We start from the raw sequence: 14,008 nt of genomic DNA, 5'->3' as shown, positions 1-14,008 counted from the left end.
AGTTTGCAGACTTATGATCTAAAGCAGTATGTTATTTGCTTTGGAAGGGGGGAAATTGGAGAATCGCTGTCATATCTTCATGTCTTTACAAAAGAGGGAATGATGCAGGCATTGTGGTTGAGTGTGAAATATCGAATGAAATTAACATAGTGAGAAAAGAAATATTAAGGTGTTCACCTTTGGAAGTGGGTATATCACTGGCCTGGCTGAATTGTATCCCAAACTTCTAAGAGAAGCAAGAGAGGAAATGGTAGCGCCTCTGAGCATCATTTTCCAATCCTCTCAGGCTACATGCCTGATGCTGGAGGACTGTTAACCTTGTGCCACTGTTTGAAAAAGAGAGGAAGGGATGGATCAGGTCAGTCAGTCAGCCTAGCTTTGGTGGTGGGCAAATTCTTGGAAAAAATTTCTGAGTAACACCATAAATCATCATTTAGAAAGACAAGAATTAGTCAAAGACAGTCGTGGATTTGTCAAGGGAAGGTCGTGTTTTCCTAACTTGATTGAATTTTTTGAGGCACCAAGAAAGGTTGGTGAGAGTATTGTGTTTAATGTATGGATGCCTAGATTTTAGCAAGGATTTCTACCCAGTCCCAGGTCCCTCAGCGATCCCTGGACAAATTGGATCCAAAGTTGGCTCAGTTAGAGGGAGCAATGGGTTATGGTTGGGTGCCTTTGTGACTAGAAGGCTGCTACTTGTAAGGTTCTGCAGGGATCAGTACTGGGTCCCTTGCCTTTTGTGATTTATATCAATGTTTTAGACTTAAATGTAGGCAGCATGATTAAGAAGTTTTCAGAGGATATGAAAATTGGTATGTGGTTGATAGTGAGGAAAAAAGTTGTAGACTGTGGGAAGATATCCATGGATGGGTCAGGTTGACAGAAAAGTGGCAAATGGAATTTATTCTGGAGAATTGCAAATTAAAGCATTTGGGAAGGACAAACAAACACAATAAATAGGCTACTGAGAAGTGTAGAGTAACAGAGGGACCTTGGAGTGAGCGCCTGTCCACAGATTGCTGAAGGTAGCAAGACAAATAGACAAGGTGGTTCAAAGGCACACTTGCCTTTGTTGGCTGAGGCATAGAATATTAGAGCAGGTTGGTTATGCTAGAACTATATAAAACGCTAGGCCACAACGAGAGTACTGCTTACCATTCTGGTCTTGGCATTGTAGAAAGGATGTGATTGCACTGGAGAGGGTACAGAGCAGATTTATGAGGATGTTGCCAGCCATAGGGAGTTTTAGCTGTAAGATTGGGTAAGCTGGGGTTGTTTTCTTTGGAACAAAGGCAGCTGAGGGGAGATTTAGTTGAGTTATGCAAAATTAGGTGGGCCTAGTGTGAATAGGAAGGACCTATTTCCCTTAGAGGAGAGGTCGATAACTAGGGGGCATAAATTTAAAGTAATTGGAAGAATGATTAGAGGGGAATTGATAATTTTTTTTCAGAGGTGGTGGGGGTCTGGAACACTGCCTGAATGGGAAGTAGAACCAGAGACCCTCATTGTAGCTAAAAAAAAAATGTAGATATGCACATTAATTGCTGTAACCTACAGGGCTATGGACCAGGGGCTGGAAAGGGATTAGGCCTGATAGTCATTAATTAACTGGCACAGACACAATGAATCAAATGGAGGCATTCTGTGCTGTAAATGTTTAATGTTTTTATCTCCACCACAAGCTTTGCTTCTTAGAGTTACTTGTGAGCCCCTGGCAGATAATTGTTCTAACCTTACTGGATTGTTTTATTTCAGGTTATACACCAGGCACACCTTATAAAGTCTCATGTTCTCCAACCAGTGGAGCGGTGCCACCTTACTCCTCCTCTCCCAACCCATACCAGACAGCTGTATACCCGGTTCGAAGTGCCTATCCACAGCAGAACCCTTATGCACAGGTCAGGAGTAAGCCATTTGCTTAACAAATCTATTAGAAATGACATGCCATTCAAAATCAACTACTTGGGCTTTGCCATTCAATAAAACATAATTAAGATCTCTGTTAAAGAATGGACCAATTATTTTGCTGTGACACTCTCAAAATACAAATTGGTTTGTGCAGGCTGGTCATCTGTTGCTATAATGCAAATATTCTTGATTTGTCTTTAATTTTGAAATCTGCATACAGGCTTAAAAATATAATTTTGTTTTCAACTGTATAGATTTCCAGCTAAGCATTTTTTTTTGGCCCCTTGGGTTTATGCAATTTAGAAATGTTGCAGAAATCCTGAACATTTAATTTGTAAATTCAGTTCCAACACATTATCCAAGTTTTCATGAGATGCTTCTTAAATATTCATCTCTCAAATCTGTCCTACTTTGTATTGTTAAGGTCTGAGGGAATAAATCATTGTTCTCCAGGCAGGTATATTACTAAAGACTGATAAAATGGTCGCCTGTAATGGTGTTATTGTATTACACACGAGGTCTTGAGTTCTCACCAAACAATCATTTATTCAAAGTTAGCTGATTAACCAGTATCTTATTTTAAAATGCTTCACGGTAGACCCCAGAATGGACCACATGCTTTGACTATTGGAAGATGAGGAATGTATTTAATTCGTAAATAACTATATTCAGCTTACTGAGAGTTGGCTGGTTGTGTGCTGCCTGACATCATCCTTGTGGTTCATGGCTGGGATGTAGAAATGTGAGCAGCTTCAGACTCAATTCCCAGTACATCTCCTACTTATTGAGATTTTCTGCAATCAGGAATTCAGGAATATCCTAATGTGTTTTTTTAAATAGAGAAGTAGCCAGCATATGTTCCAACAAATGATTTAAGCTAAGCCTTTGGGCATTTCTTCAAATCTATTTTGGGTTGTACTGAGTTAGCAGAATTCTTGAGTAGATTTAATCCACTGACGTTGAAGACTCATTTAATGAATTTTTCTTTTGCATTAACTTGGGTGGAAAAAAGACCATGCAGTGTCTGCAGCTTAACTTATTTAAGTTGCTGTGCAGGATCATAATTGATATTAGCAAAATACTGCAGATGCTGGAAATCTAGAACAAAAACAAAAATACCTGGAAAAACTCAACAGGTCTGACAGCATCTGCAGAGAGGGATACAGTTGACATTTTGAGTCCGTATGACCCTTCATCAGAACTAAGACATATAGAAATGAGATGAAATATAAGCTGGTAGAAGGGGGTGGGACAGGAGAGCTCGTTAGGGGGCCAGTGATGGGTGGAGGCCAAGAAGAGACTACCAAAGATGTCATAGACAAAAGGACAAAGGGGTGTTGACGGTGGTGATATTATCTAAAGGAAGAGCTAATGGGGACATTAAGGGAAGCAAGCTAGTGACAGATGGCCCTTGTGCGGGTGGGCCATCGCGCACTAGGGCCATCTGCCACTAGCTTGCTTCCCTTAATGTCCCCATTAGCTCTTCCTTTAGATAATATCACCACCGTCAACACCCCTTTGCCCTTTTGTCTATGACATATTTGGTGGTCTCTTCTTGGCCTCCACCTATCACTGGCCCCTTATTGAGCTCTCCTGTCCCACCCCCTTCTACCAGCTTATATTTAATCTCATTTCTATATGTCTTGGTTCTGATGAAGGGTCATATGGACTCAAAATGTCAACTATGTCCCTCTCTGCAGATGCTGTCAGACCTGCTGAGTTTTTCCAGGTATTTTTGTTTTTGTTCATAATTGATATTGTTGGCTGTAACCATTGTATTTGGAAATTGGCAGTGTTTCTGCCCTGATTCTTAAAATTCACTGATGTGAAACAGTGGTGGGGCACTACAAGAGTTAGCAAAAATATTCTGGGTGTGCTTGCACAATTAGCTACATCTACAGTGGTATAGGCATAGGCCTGCCATCAAGGCATATGTCTCCTGTGTCAAACCTAGTAAGGGCATGTCATATTCATAACTTTACACATGGACCGAGCTCATAAAGAAGCCTTTTGGAACTGCCTTTCATTTGTTTAAAATGGACACTGATGAGCTGTTAAGATAGCTGCCAATGGGTCAGCTGACCTTTGCTTATTCAACACAGACTATCAAACTTCTGGAAAGTTCCAAGCTGAATAACCATGAGTGGGGTGCCTTGCCCTGGAATGGACATGCCAAGACATATGTTATGTGGATAACCTGCCATTGTTTGAATCTTACGCAAAACAGAGTCTTGGAGTCCATTAACTCTGCCTCCAGGTTCGTAGTTCATAAAAAGAAAGCTGACGAGACCAGTTATGCATCGGTTAAGTGTGGAAGACCACCATCTAACTCCTATTGTCTATCAATGGACTTTTAGCTTTAAGCCATTCTGGGAGAACAGTGGTTGTTGACCATGTTGCTGAAACTGACTTCTGAGACTGAAATCCTTAATTATCCCAAAACCCATAAGAGAACTGAGCAGATGGCAGAAGAACCCCAACAAGACAACAGCCGCAGAGAAAGTCTGTGCCACCTTTGCCTTTTAAGAACCATCAGTGGTCAGCCAGTCTGAGAACCAGACTCTAAAACTAAGTACAAGTCATTAGGCAGCCAAATTAATTTGTTGCAATTTCAAAGTTCACCTGAGAACCAACCTCCTAGATATTTGACTACAAGAAGCTTTAGGACCTGCTGTGAACCCATTGCTTTATAAGACCCTCACTTCAACCTTTAAATCATTGAATCCATTCAGGAAACAGTGGACCTGCCACGTGGGAGACCAGAAGTTGTAAATCAGACTGAATTAGCTGTAATCTGTAAAAGTACACTATCTGTATCTAAACTTCGTGCGAATGTGTGCATGCGTGAGACCAAGTGTGTGACTTTGAGAGATTAAAATAGCTTTTATTTAAAACACTCTAAAGTTTGTTGCTGAATTATTTAATTGGAATACACACTCCAAGAGTAAGAAAAGACACACCTCTTTCAATAAAAAACATACTGATTACGAATAATAAGAGAGCAAATACATTCTGTCCATGACACCTGTCCAGGTCAGGAATCCGTGCTGCGGTTCATGGACATAAAAGTATGGTGAACAGAAAATCAAGTTAAATAGTTCATAGTAAATCACCTTACTGTAACCAAACGCAGTTACCCTCCTGAACCAGAGGATTGTACTAATGCCTGGATCTGAAAAGCACAGAAGAATACTGAATCTTCAAACCATTAGGAGCATTAAGCCATTTAAATCCTGAAATCCAATTTTACAATGACAGGTGAAATTTAGAATCTATGATTAATAAAGCAGGATTTTAAATTACATCTGCTGAATTTACCATTCTGATTTGAGAATGAAACATGTTAGGAAATGACTGTTCTCATTTCGTTCCTGTTGCTGAAAGGAACTGAACCAATATTAAGGTGTGGTTTGCATACCTCCAGATTAAAACTCAAAACATTCCACAGAATTTGTAAAATATGAAGTGTTTGCAAAGAAATGGGATAAACAACAGCAGCATCATTGAAGCAAAATAAAAACTATCCAGATACAATTCGTTATGTACTTCCTAGACTTTGAAGCTGACCAGAAGTGGGTTTCTCATCCAATCCATTCTTCTTAAACTTTCAAATCGAATGAGAGCAAGAGTATGAGGAGTTTAATTACAGATTAGAGGCACCTGTTAATACAAACATTCCTACCTTCAAAAGCACCTCTATGCTCCAGAGTACAGAATTTACTGTCTGTAGACTTTTTTTCTGGTTGAAGTAGCTGCATTAGAGTATCATAGTTTAGAATGCGACTGGGAAACAGGTTGTAGTTACAAACTTCGCATGCTTGTGTTGCACTGTCTCCAATGTAACATTTCAGGTTTTTTTGTGGCAAGATATTTGAAAGAGAATTATGTAGTTTGGGATGCAGTTTGAAGTTTTTAATGTATCATAAATTCCACCCGTCGTGCTAATTTGTTTACTTTTTCTCCTCTTCAACAGCAAGGCACTTACTACACACAGCCACTGTATGCAGCACCGCCTCATGTAATTCATCATACCACAGTTGTTCAGCCGAATGGAATGCCTGCTGCCATGTACCCACAACCAATTCCATCACCCAGAGCAAATGGTGTTGCCATGGGAATGGTAGCTGGGACCACTATGGCAATGTCTGCAGGTGCGTGTCAGCATAAGCCAGACTGTTTACACCATGGCTTTGAATTCTCTTGGTGTCTGTTTTGGATTTGGCAGTCAACTGTATGTTTTGTGCAATGTGCTACAGATGGAACAACCTGGAAATGTATGTGTTACAAGGTTAGATAAGAGAGCCAGGCATAAAAAATGTTAAATATCTCAAGTATCCAACAAAAGGCACATTTTCTGAAAAAAAGCTTGGTGGTGTCAGTCATGGAATGTTTAACTCTTAGCTGGAAGATTGAATTTCTACCTGAATAGTGCATTAATGTTGCCAGCTTCCTTGTTTTGCAACTTCTAAAACTGGATAAAGGTCAGTTACAATTTATAGTATTGTTGACTCCCAATTCGATGCCCATCTTTCCCACAAGTCTCTGTTTAAGTCCCTCCAGTCATGTTTCAGCTCCTGCCACGGCACTGAAATTGCTGTTGACAAAATCACAAATGACATCCTATGTGACTGATCTCAGTAAACTATTCCGCCGCATCTGTCTCGAACTGGCTGGGACCATACCATTTTGCTTCAGTGCTGCTCCTTCGTTGTTCAGCTGGGTAGGACTGCTATTGGCCTAATTCTGACCTACCCAGTTGTAACCTGTGAATCACCTGCTATGGCTTCTGCTCCCATTCATACACTGTTGCCACTGGAGTCCCCCAAGAATCTATTCTTGGCCTTTTCCTATTTCTCATCTATATGTTGCCCACATCATTTGTAAACACAAATTCAATCTCTGTATGTATACTGAAGCACTCAGCTCAACCTCATTACCACCTCTTTTGACCCCGCCGCTGTCTGTGATATGACCACATATCTGTGCCATCACCAAAATGGCTTACTTCCACTTCTGTAGCATTGCCTTGCCTTACTTCACCAATTTCACCTCATCTGCTCCACGTTTTTGACAGATCTAGACTTGACTATCCCAATGCTCTCCTAGCCATCTTCCACTCCACGTAAACTTGAGCTCATCCATTTCTCTGCTGCTCGTATTCTAATTCACCCATCCTGTTCACTTTTCACCACTGTGCTTGTTGACCTACATTGGTTCCTCATCTGGCAATACCTCAATTTTAAAATTCTCATCCTTGTTTTCAAACCCCTCCATGACTTTTCCCCTCCACATCTCTCTAACCTCTTCCAGCCCTGCAATTGTCTGAGGCCTTGTGCTGCTGTGGCATTTTGAATTCTAGCATCGTTATAATAATTGTTGCTGTGCTTTCAACTGCATTGGCCATAGATTTGGAATTCTCTCCTGAACCTCTTTCCCGCTCCTCTTTTAAGATGAGCCTTAAAATCTACATCTTTGACCAAGCTTTTGACCATCTGTCCAAATATCTCCCTTTGTGGTTCAGTATCGAATTTTATTTGTAACCCTTTTGTAAAGCACCTTGGGACGTTTTACCATGTTAAACACTTTATATCATGTGAGTTGCTGATTCACTGTTGTAGTTGGAATTCGCCATATGAATATGTATGAACTGCTTGAGTTAGGCTTCTGGCTCCTGTTAGGAGTGTTTATAATCTGGTATGTCAGATTTTGCTTGCATGTGCCAGCTTGTTTCTGGAAGCTGAACCAGCCTGATTTCCTGACTCTATGAAAAATTGTGGCCAAAGATAGTTAAGACAATTGCTTACTTTTAAAAACTAGCCATGCAATTTTTGAGTGATAAACGCAATTGGTTTCCATCAAATCATTTAATTTTCTTAAGGCTTGGGCTTCAGTTCTTGATCACTTTGAAAAGTAGGATTGATTTAAATATAAGACTTATTTCTCTTCCACACTCAAGGATATGTCAGTATGATACCTATGTTAAAAGTTTGTTTATGGAGGGAGGTAAAATGTGTAGAAATGAGTATTCATTTTGTCTTACAGTTGTATTTATTTCCTTAAATTTATCCATCGTGTCAGTTTTCTGAAGGTTAAGATTTTTTTTGTAACACATACTGCTTGAGCACTTTTGGTGCTTGAACTGAATCTGGCATTGAGGTTAAACTTCATTTAAAATACTTTCTTTCAGGCACTTTGTTGACGACTCATTCCCCAACTCCAGTAGCTCCTCATCCCGTTTCCTTGCCTGCTTATAGGACTCCAGGAACGCCTACCTACAACTATGTACCCTCGCAGTGGTGAACAACCAGTCACTGGAAATGCAAGTCTGCCTTCTTTCATTGTAAAGTAGTCATCTCTTAGAACTTGAGCTACAACAGCTGATTAAGAAATCGAATGCTTATGGTTATACTAGATATCAAATCAGATTTGGGCTTAAAGTTCATTTGAAATTCAACTTCAAGGGCAACTCATTTAGCCAGATTTGTGCTGTGCTGGAAAATAGATAATTCTTGGAATTTTGCAATTCTGCCTTTACTGTTGTGTCTGGACATTGAATTGACAAGAGATTCAGTTCAGTCGTTGGTCTGTCTCTTTTTGGTAGACTCTAAGCTCACTCCATTAAAATGAGAATGAGCACTTCCCACCTGTGGCTCCGTTTTCCGTATACACTAGTTGATTACCAGTGCCATTGCACACAAGGAATTTCAACCAAGTATAGTCATCAAGTAAAATGGGGTTAGAGGGCAGGTGAGTGGAAAGGACACACTGATAACATTCAGTCCTCCATTTTTAAGTCCTACATTCTGAGAACTGGAAATAGCTGAAGGCTCATGCAATAGTAATGGTACATGTATGGCTTACAACATAACTATAATGTGGATTTTCCAGGACATGGGGCATAAATGATTCAGGCTGTGACTTGTACCAGCTACACCAATATTTCTTGGGTGGCCCTCCTGTGTGAACCTTGTCAAAGTGTGAGTAGAATTTCCTTAGCCCCACCCCCAATAAAATCAGTAGTGATGCCCAGTTTGCTGGATTAATACACTTTTGGTCATGGCTGCCACTTGAATTGAACCACAATGTTGCTGTTCACCTAGCAGATGTGTATTTTATTGCTCCAAAATTGCTTTCCCTTGAATATGGTTGGCTTTTTATCAAGCTTTGCTGATTTATTTAGCTAGCAGAAAAGAATTGACTTTTGCAAATGCTGACTGAATGCGTTCAGTGAAGTGAAATTCAATTTTTAATAGCTCTAACATTTGTGTCCATTCACTGATCTCTAGTTCCTTAACATTATCCTTCACTAATTTAGAATATTAATCTATTCAAATTAAGATGACAGAGAATATAAAGCTGCTCTGAAGTTAAGGGCAGTGATATCTGAGAAATTGGCTGCATTCAGAGGCTGCATTAAGTTTTTAATATATTTCCCCTGAAATTAATGTACCCACCAACATCTGGAAATGATTACAGTTTAGAAGCCTTAAGTTACCTTGGGTACCTGCAGCTAAATGTGCTGCCCATATTACACCCAGAAATTGCATTTACACAGCTTTAGAAAACAACATAAATAACCTATCAGCTTTGTGGCAACTTCATATGATGGGGCCCGCCAGTCAAACACATGCTTTTATAAATCAGAATAAAAATTGGGCAAGTACTGCACTATTGCTCACATCGTCAAAATCGTAGATGATGGTGAACAGTCTCAATTTGGCACTTGCAAATCACCACCACCCTCACTGTGGCATATCCTGATGATTTCTGAGGCAAATTCTGCCACAGATTTGCTGCTAAAGAATCAGGGTGCTCAACAATGCAGCAGCGTGCAGGGCTAAATTCACCACTCAGGCAAATTCTATGCTTCTGTTTCTATTTTTATAATACTTGAATTTACATTCTTTAGTTAAACAGTGGATTTTGATATTCTTGGCAACAGTTAGAGCATTGGATTTTCTCTAGGGCATAATTTGAAGACCTGGGAGGTACAAAACTGAAACAGCACTACTGCTGGTGCAAGGGTGCAACAACAGCAAGACAAATTTACATCGGCACTTATCGTTATAATTATGGACATCGAAATTTTACTGGAAAAATTTGATACCAAAGTGTGGGAAGTATGTGGCAACACAAAGGAAGGGTTGGTGAGATGGGAAATAGGCACATGTACAATTTTAATATGGTTCACACACAGGATATTCACCTCCCCAAGACATGGACTTCACTGTTTAGAGGCATTAGCTGAGTTAAATTCAAGCTTCAGAACAATTCTCCTGTTCAGCAAAGTTAGAGATTAGTAATTACCTTGCACTTTCTGAACCTTTCTTAAGCACTGCCCTTCAATTTGATATTTTCAAATATGCAAAGGAAAACTTCAAGTGTATCTAAGATTACGCAATTCTAATTTAGCGCCCACTGTGATAGCCAATTCAGCATAGCCTGGGAATCTAACCTGAATTTTGCTGATCTATATGGCTTGTTGTTCAATTAAACTATTTGAATATACGCCAATTTTAGGAGCCTTATTTTTGGATGGCAGAGATCAATCGGTATAGAAAAAATTATTTGCTAATAAGAGACAAAGATTTATGTATCCAGCAAATATATTTTGCTATTGTTGGTAACTCTACCTTGTATTTGCTGACACAGCCTTCTGACTAAAATGTAGCTTCACTGGTTGACATTTTCAATACTTAAGATATTTGTAATGTTTACTGAGTGGCTTAGTTAACTATTTAATCCCTAAAGTTTGGCCTTGTGAGCTGGCTTGTGAGAAACTCTCTAGTGAGAAGTTCAGATTTCAGTTTATTAATGTACCCTGATGTTTTTAGTATTGCAACAGGTGTGTGATTAATGTGGATAGATAAATTCGTGTTTTCTCAAATGGTGTTGCATAGAATATTTAGATGAGAGTCACCCATACTAGGGATTAACTACTGTATTTCAAATAAATCAAGCTCTGAAAATTTTTCAATAAGTACTTAACATATAACAAGTAATGTAACTTCATAATACTTTTCAAAAGGTGGCCCCTATGTACAATGGTTGTGGATCAACTTTGACTTGGACACTGGAAGAAAATTAAGAACTAAGTATTTAAAACTCTCTTTTCACAGGTTGAAAGGTGGGAGATATGCAATCAAACAAGTCTTAACACTTGGTGCTGATTCCCACATGCCTCCAACCAGGATCCTTCCTTCCAGTACATCAATGCTCTCAACACTTGCCAAACACTACCAAAAAAAAAATCTCGAAAGATTATCATGGCTGCATATCTTGCATCTTGGAACTCAGCAGTACTCAAAGTCTTATGGCAAAACCTGTTTTGTGGACTGTCTTGCAATTTTATAGATTACACGAAAGGGAGTATAAGCATATTTGGATTCATATCTAGTTCAATGCATGTTACAAAATGCTTGCTCAAATCTACCTGCAGTGACTAATGCAAAGCATCATATGCAAAATCCAAAGGAACTGAGGTTCAAAAAATATTTTGCAACTTAATTTCAATAATACGGAGTCTTATTGTATGTAATGTTTAAAAAAAGAGTTGTGCAAGTGAATTTCTATAACTCAGCAGAAAAAAAACCTCCTGGCTGATCTGTCTGACTTGATGTTTTTTAACGGGAACAGTTAAATTTCTTTAGCCAGATTATTCATTTACATTCTTGGGTAGCAGATGCATTTACAGCACAGCGCCTGGAGGTGGTGTTCAGGTAGGCATGAAATGAAGCCTGCAGGCATTGACTTGACAGTCCTTTTTTCATTTTAAACTGCATTAGATTCAGTGTAATAGAGAAAAAGGCAGCAGTAGAGATTAAAGTGAGATGAATGGAGGAAATGTGCAGGCATTTTTTAAAATGAATTTGGAACAGCAAGTAGTTGTTGGGGAAAATAGAAGTATTTTTATATTCTTTGATTTAATATTGCAGTAACATGTTATGAATGCCTCTGACTTAAAATCATGACATTTGATGGCTTATAGGCTTTTAGTTCGGCAACCCATTATATATACATTTTTCTCCATATCTCAAGTTTTCCATGGGTTTTTGTAGAGTCCAAATCACTGATTATCATTTGGGATAGTAGAATAAAATATACAACATTTTTTTTCAAATTTGTCTATTTTTCACAGAATAGGCCTCAGATTTTTTTTAAGCATTGGATGTGTGATTGGATGCTGCCCAGTAGTGGACACATTTAATATAGGTGACATTGTTTTTAAAGTCAACATACAATTTTCATCATTGTCTCATTTGATTTGTTCCAGGTTGTGTGTCACATAGGATGACTTCATTGGTCAAGCAAGGTTGAATAACATTTTTGAAGGCATTTATGCTAATGCTTTTGAATATTCAAACTGTAGTATGAAACCAAAGGAGATAAATTTCTTAATATTGGTTTAGGGAATCTGTCCATTACATAATCCCATAATTTTAATTGGATTTTTAAAGGATTTGGTTTCTGCAGCAGTCATGTTTGAATTGTGCAACAGACTGCTCCTTAAATGGGAGGAAAGGCAGATCCCCTTTATTCAGCATATGTTCGGAGCTTTCTCCCCAATCTCTACATGCAATTTACTGAGCAATAGCTGTTCTTAGTTCCCAGGCCCTGGGTAATGCCATTCTTGAGCTTGCTGTTAGGAGATACAAGCGAATAGTGTAGGTTGACTTATCCTTCAGCTTTTCCTATTTGGGCTTATTGCCTTACCCAGGTGGCTTGGCTAAGATCTGACCTCGCTATATTGGATGAGGAATTGCAGGGAAAACAACTTGAGAAGCTTGAGTTATGGTATCCAATGTAAAAATCCCATGTTCCACTTGCATTTTTTTTGAGTTCTTTGCTATAAAAAGAAATCAATAATGTAGATTGAAAAAGTCAAGTGGGCAAATTGGCTGGTATTTGTTTATAATGACCAGGTTATTTTGGTTAGGAATCTCTTTAGTTTTTCTTTTATGTTTCGTAGCCCCTAAATACTGCACAAAAATTTCAATGTATAGGATGCTTATTCTTTTGCAACAATAGGAAACAAGTTGATAAAAGGGAGTAAGGCACTGCCCATCTCAAGTTCTAGTCCAGTTTAGAGATTGGTAATAATCACAGCCTTCAATTACCGTGAAAGTTCATTGCAGAAACGACCCCTAATCTGTGGTGAAATCTGATTGTGTCTGTGGATTAGGATTGTCTAGCAGTGCAGTTGAGAGCATTCAGTTGTCTTCCTGACTGTGTTTGTGATATGAATAATACAAGGAGTATTTTGGATTGCTGCTGGCACCATACGTGATGCAGGAGGGTCCAAATTCTCGAGTTACTTTTTTTTCTAGACTCTTGTCAAATTTTATCTGAATTAGCACAAATTGAGAAAAATAGTTGTGGAAACCATTGAACAGCTTAACTTAATGTAGAGGAATTAGTCAGTCTAATGAATTAGAATTGTTTTTGATAGTAGCTAGCAAAGAAATATTCAAGGGGAACAAGCACACAACTTTTAGAATTCGTATATTTCCTATTCCATTTTTCTATATTGAACTTTTATAATGGATTTAGCAAGTATGTTAACTTCATTTTAAAATACTCCCACGACCAATTATTAACCCATTTTTGGATAGCCAGCAGCATTACAGATGGGAATAGTAATGGTCAAGACATTTAACTTTAAAAAATGGAGCAGTCTGAAATTTATTGGGTTGTTTACTGAACATAAACTCCTTATATCAGGTTGCACTAATTGCAATTTGTGTGTCCAATGTAGTAGCTTTGCAAAAGGTTTCACGTAGTGGTGTCCTGCAGGCCTATAGAGTAGTTCCATTTCAGAACAGCAGTGTGTGCTTCGACTGGCACTTCTGAGGATGTCTTTTGCAAACCCTGCATTAAAATAGAATGAACAAGGAAGGAGTTTTAAAATTGAAAGTGTTCATAATCTTCTGATTCCTCTTCAGTTTGAAGTGAGTTAGGTTGTGAATTCTTCACTTATTTTCAAAGTAAAATTTTATCCAATGTTACATCTGGAGGGGGTTGTTTTCTGACCTGGCATTTACAGAGCTTGGAAAATTTCAGATGCTTAGGAGTACTGTAATATGAATTTTCAATCTTCAAA

At 38.7% G+C, this 14,008-nt stretch overlaps 1 protein-coding gene across 3 annotated transcripts in view; it reads left to right on the top strand.

The window, feature by feature from the left end:
- Positions 1-11,491, top strand: part of fam168b (family with sequence similarity 168 member B) — a 29,437-nt gene extending 17,946 nt beyond the window's left edge. For 2 of the 3 annotated variants that reach the window (XM_078563591.1, XM_078563589.1), the window contains exons 4-7: positions 1,756-1,898; positions 5,882-6,059; positions 8,096-8,227; positions 11,028-11,491. In XM_078563591.1, coding sequence (XP_078419717.1) covers positions 1,756-1,898; positions 5,882-6,059; positions 8,096-8,208 — 434 coding nt within the window. In that variant the 3' untranslated portion in view covers positions 8,209-8,227; positions 11,028-11,491. Of the gene's footprint in view, positions 1-1,755; positions 1,899-5,881; positions 6,060-8,095; positions 8,232-11,027 lie in introns of all 3 variants that reach the window. The other variant, XM_078563590.1, reaches the window with a different exon arrangement.
- Positions 11,492-14,008: the final 2,517 nt, after the last annotated feature.

Source organism: Cetorhinus maximus, chromosome 19, assembly GCF_964194155.1.
Source record: "Cetorhinus maximus chromosome 19, sCetMax3.hap1.1, whole genome shotgun sequence".
NCBI classification, from domain to species: Eukaryota; Metazoa; Chordata; class Chondrichthyes; order Lamniformes; family Cetorhinidae; genus Cetorhinus; species Cetorhinus maximus.
The sequence above is the reverse complement of the archived record's forward strand: the minus strand, read 5'-3'. Positions and strand labels throughout refer to the sequence as shown.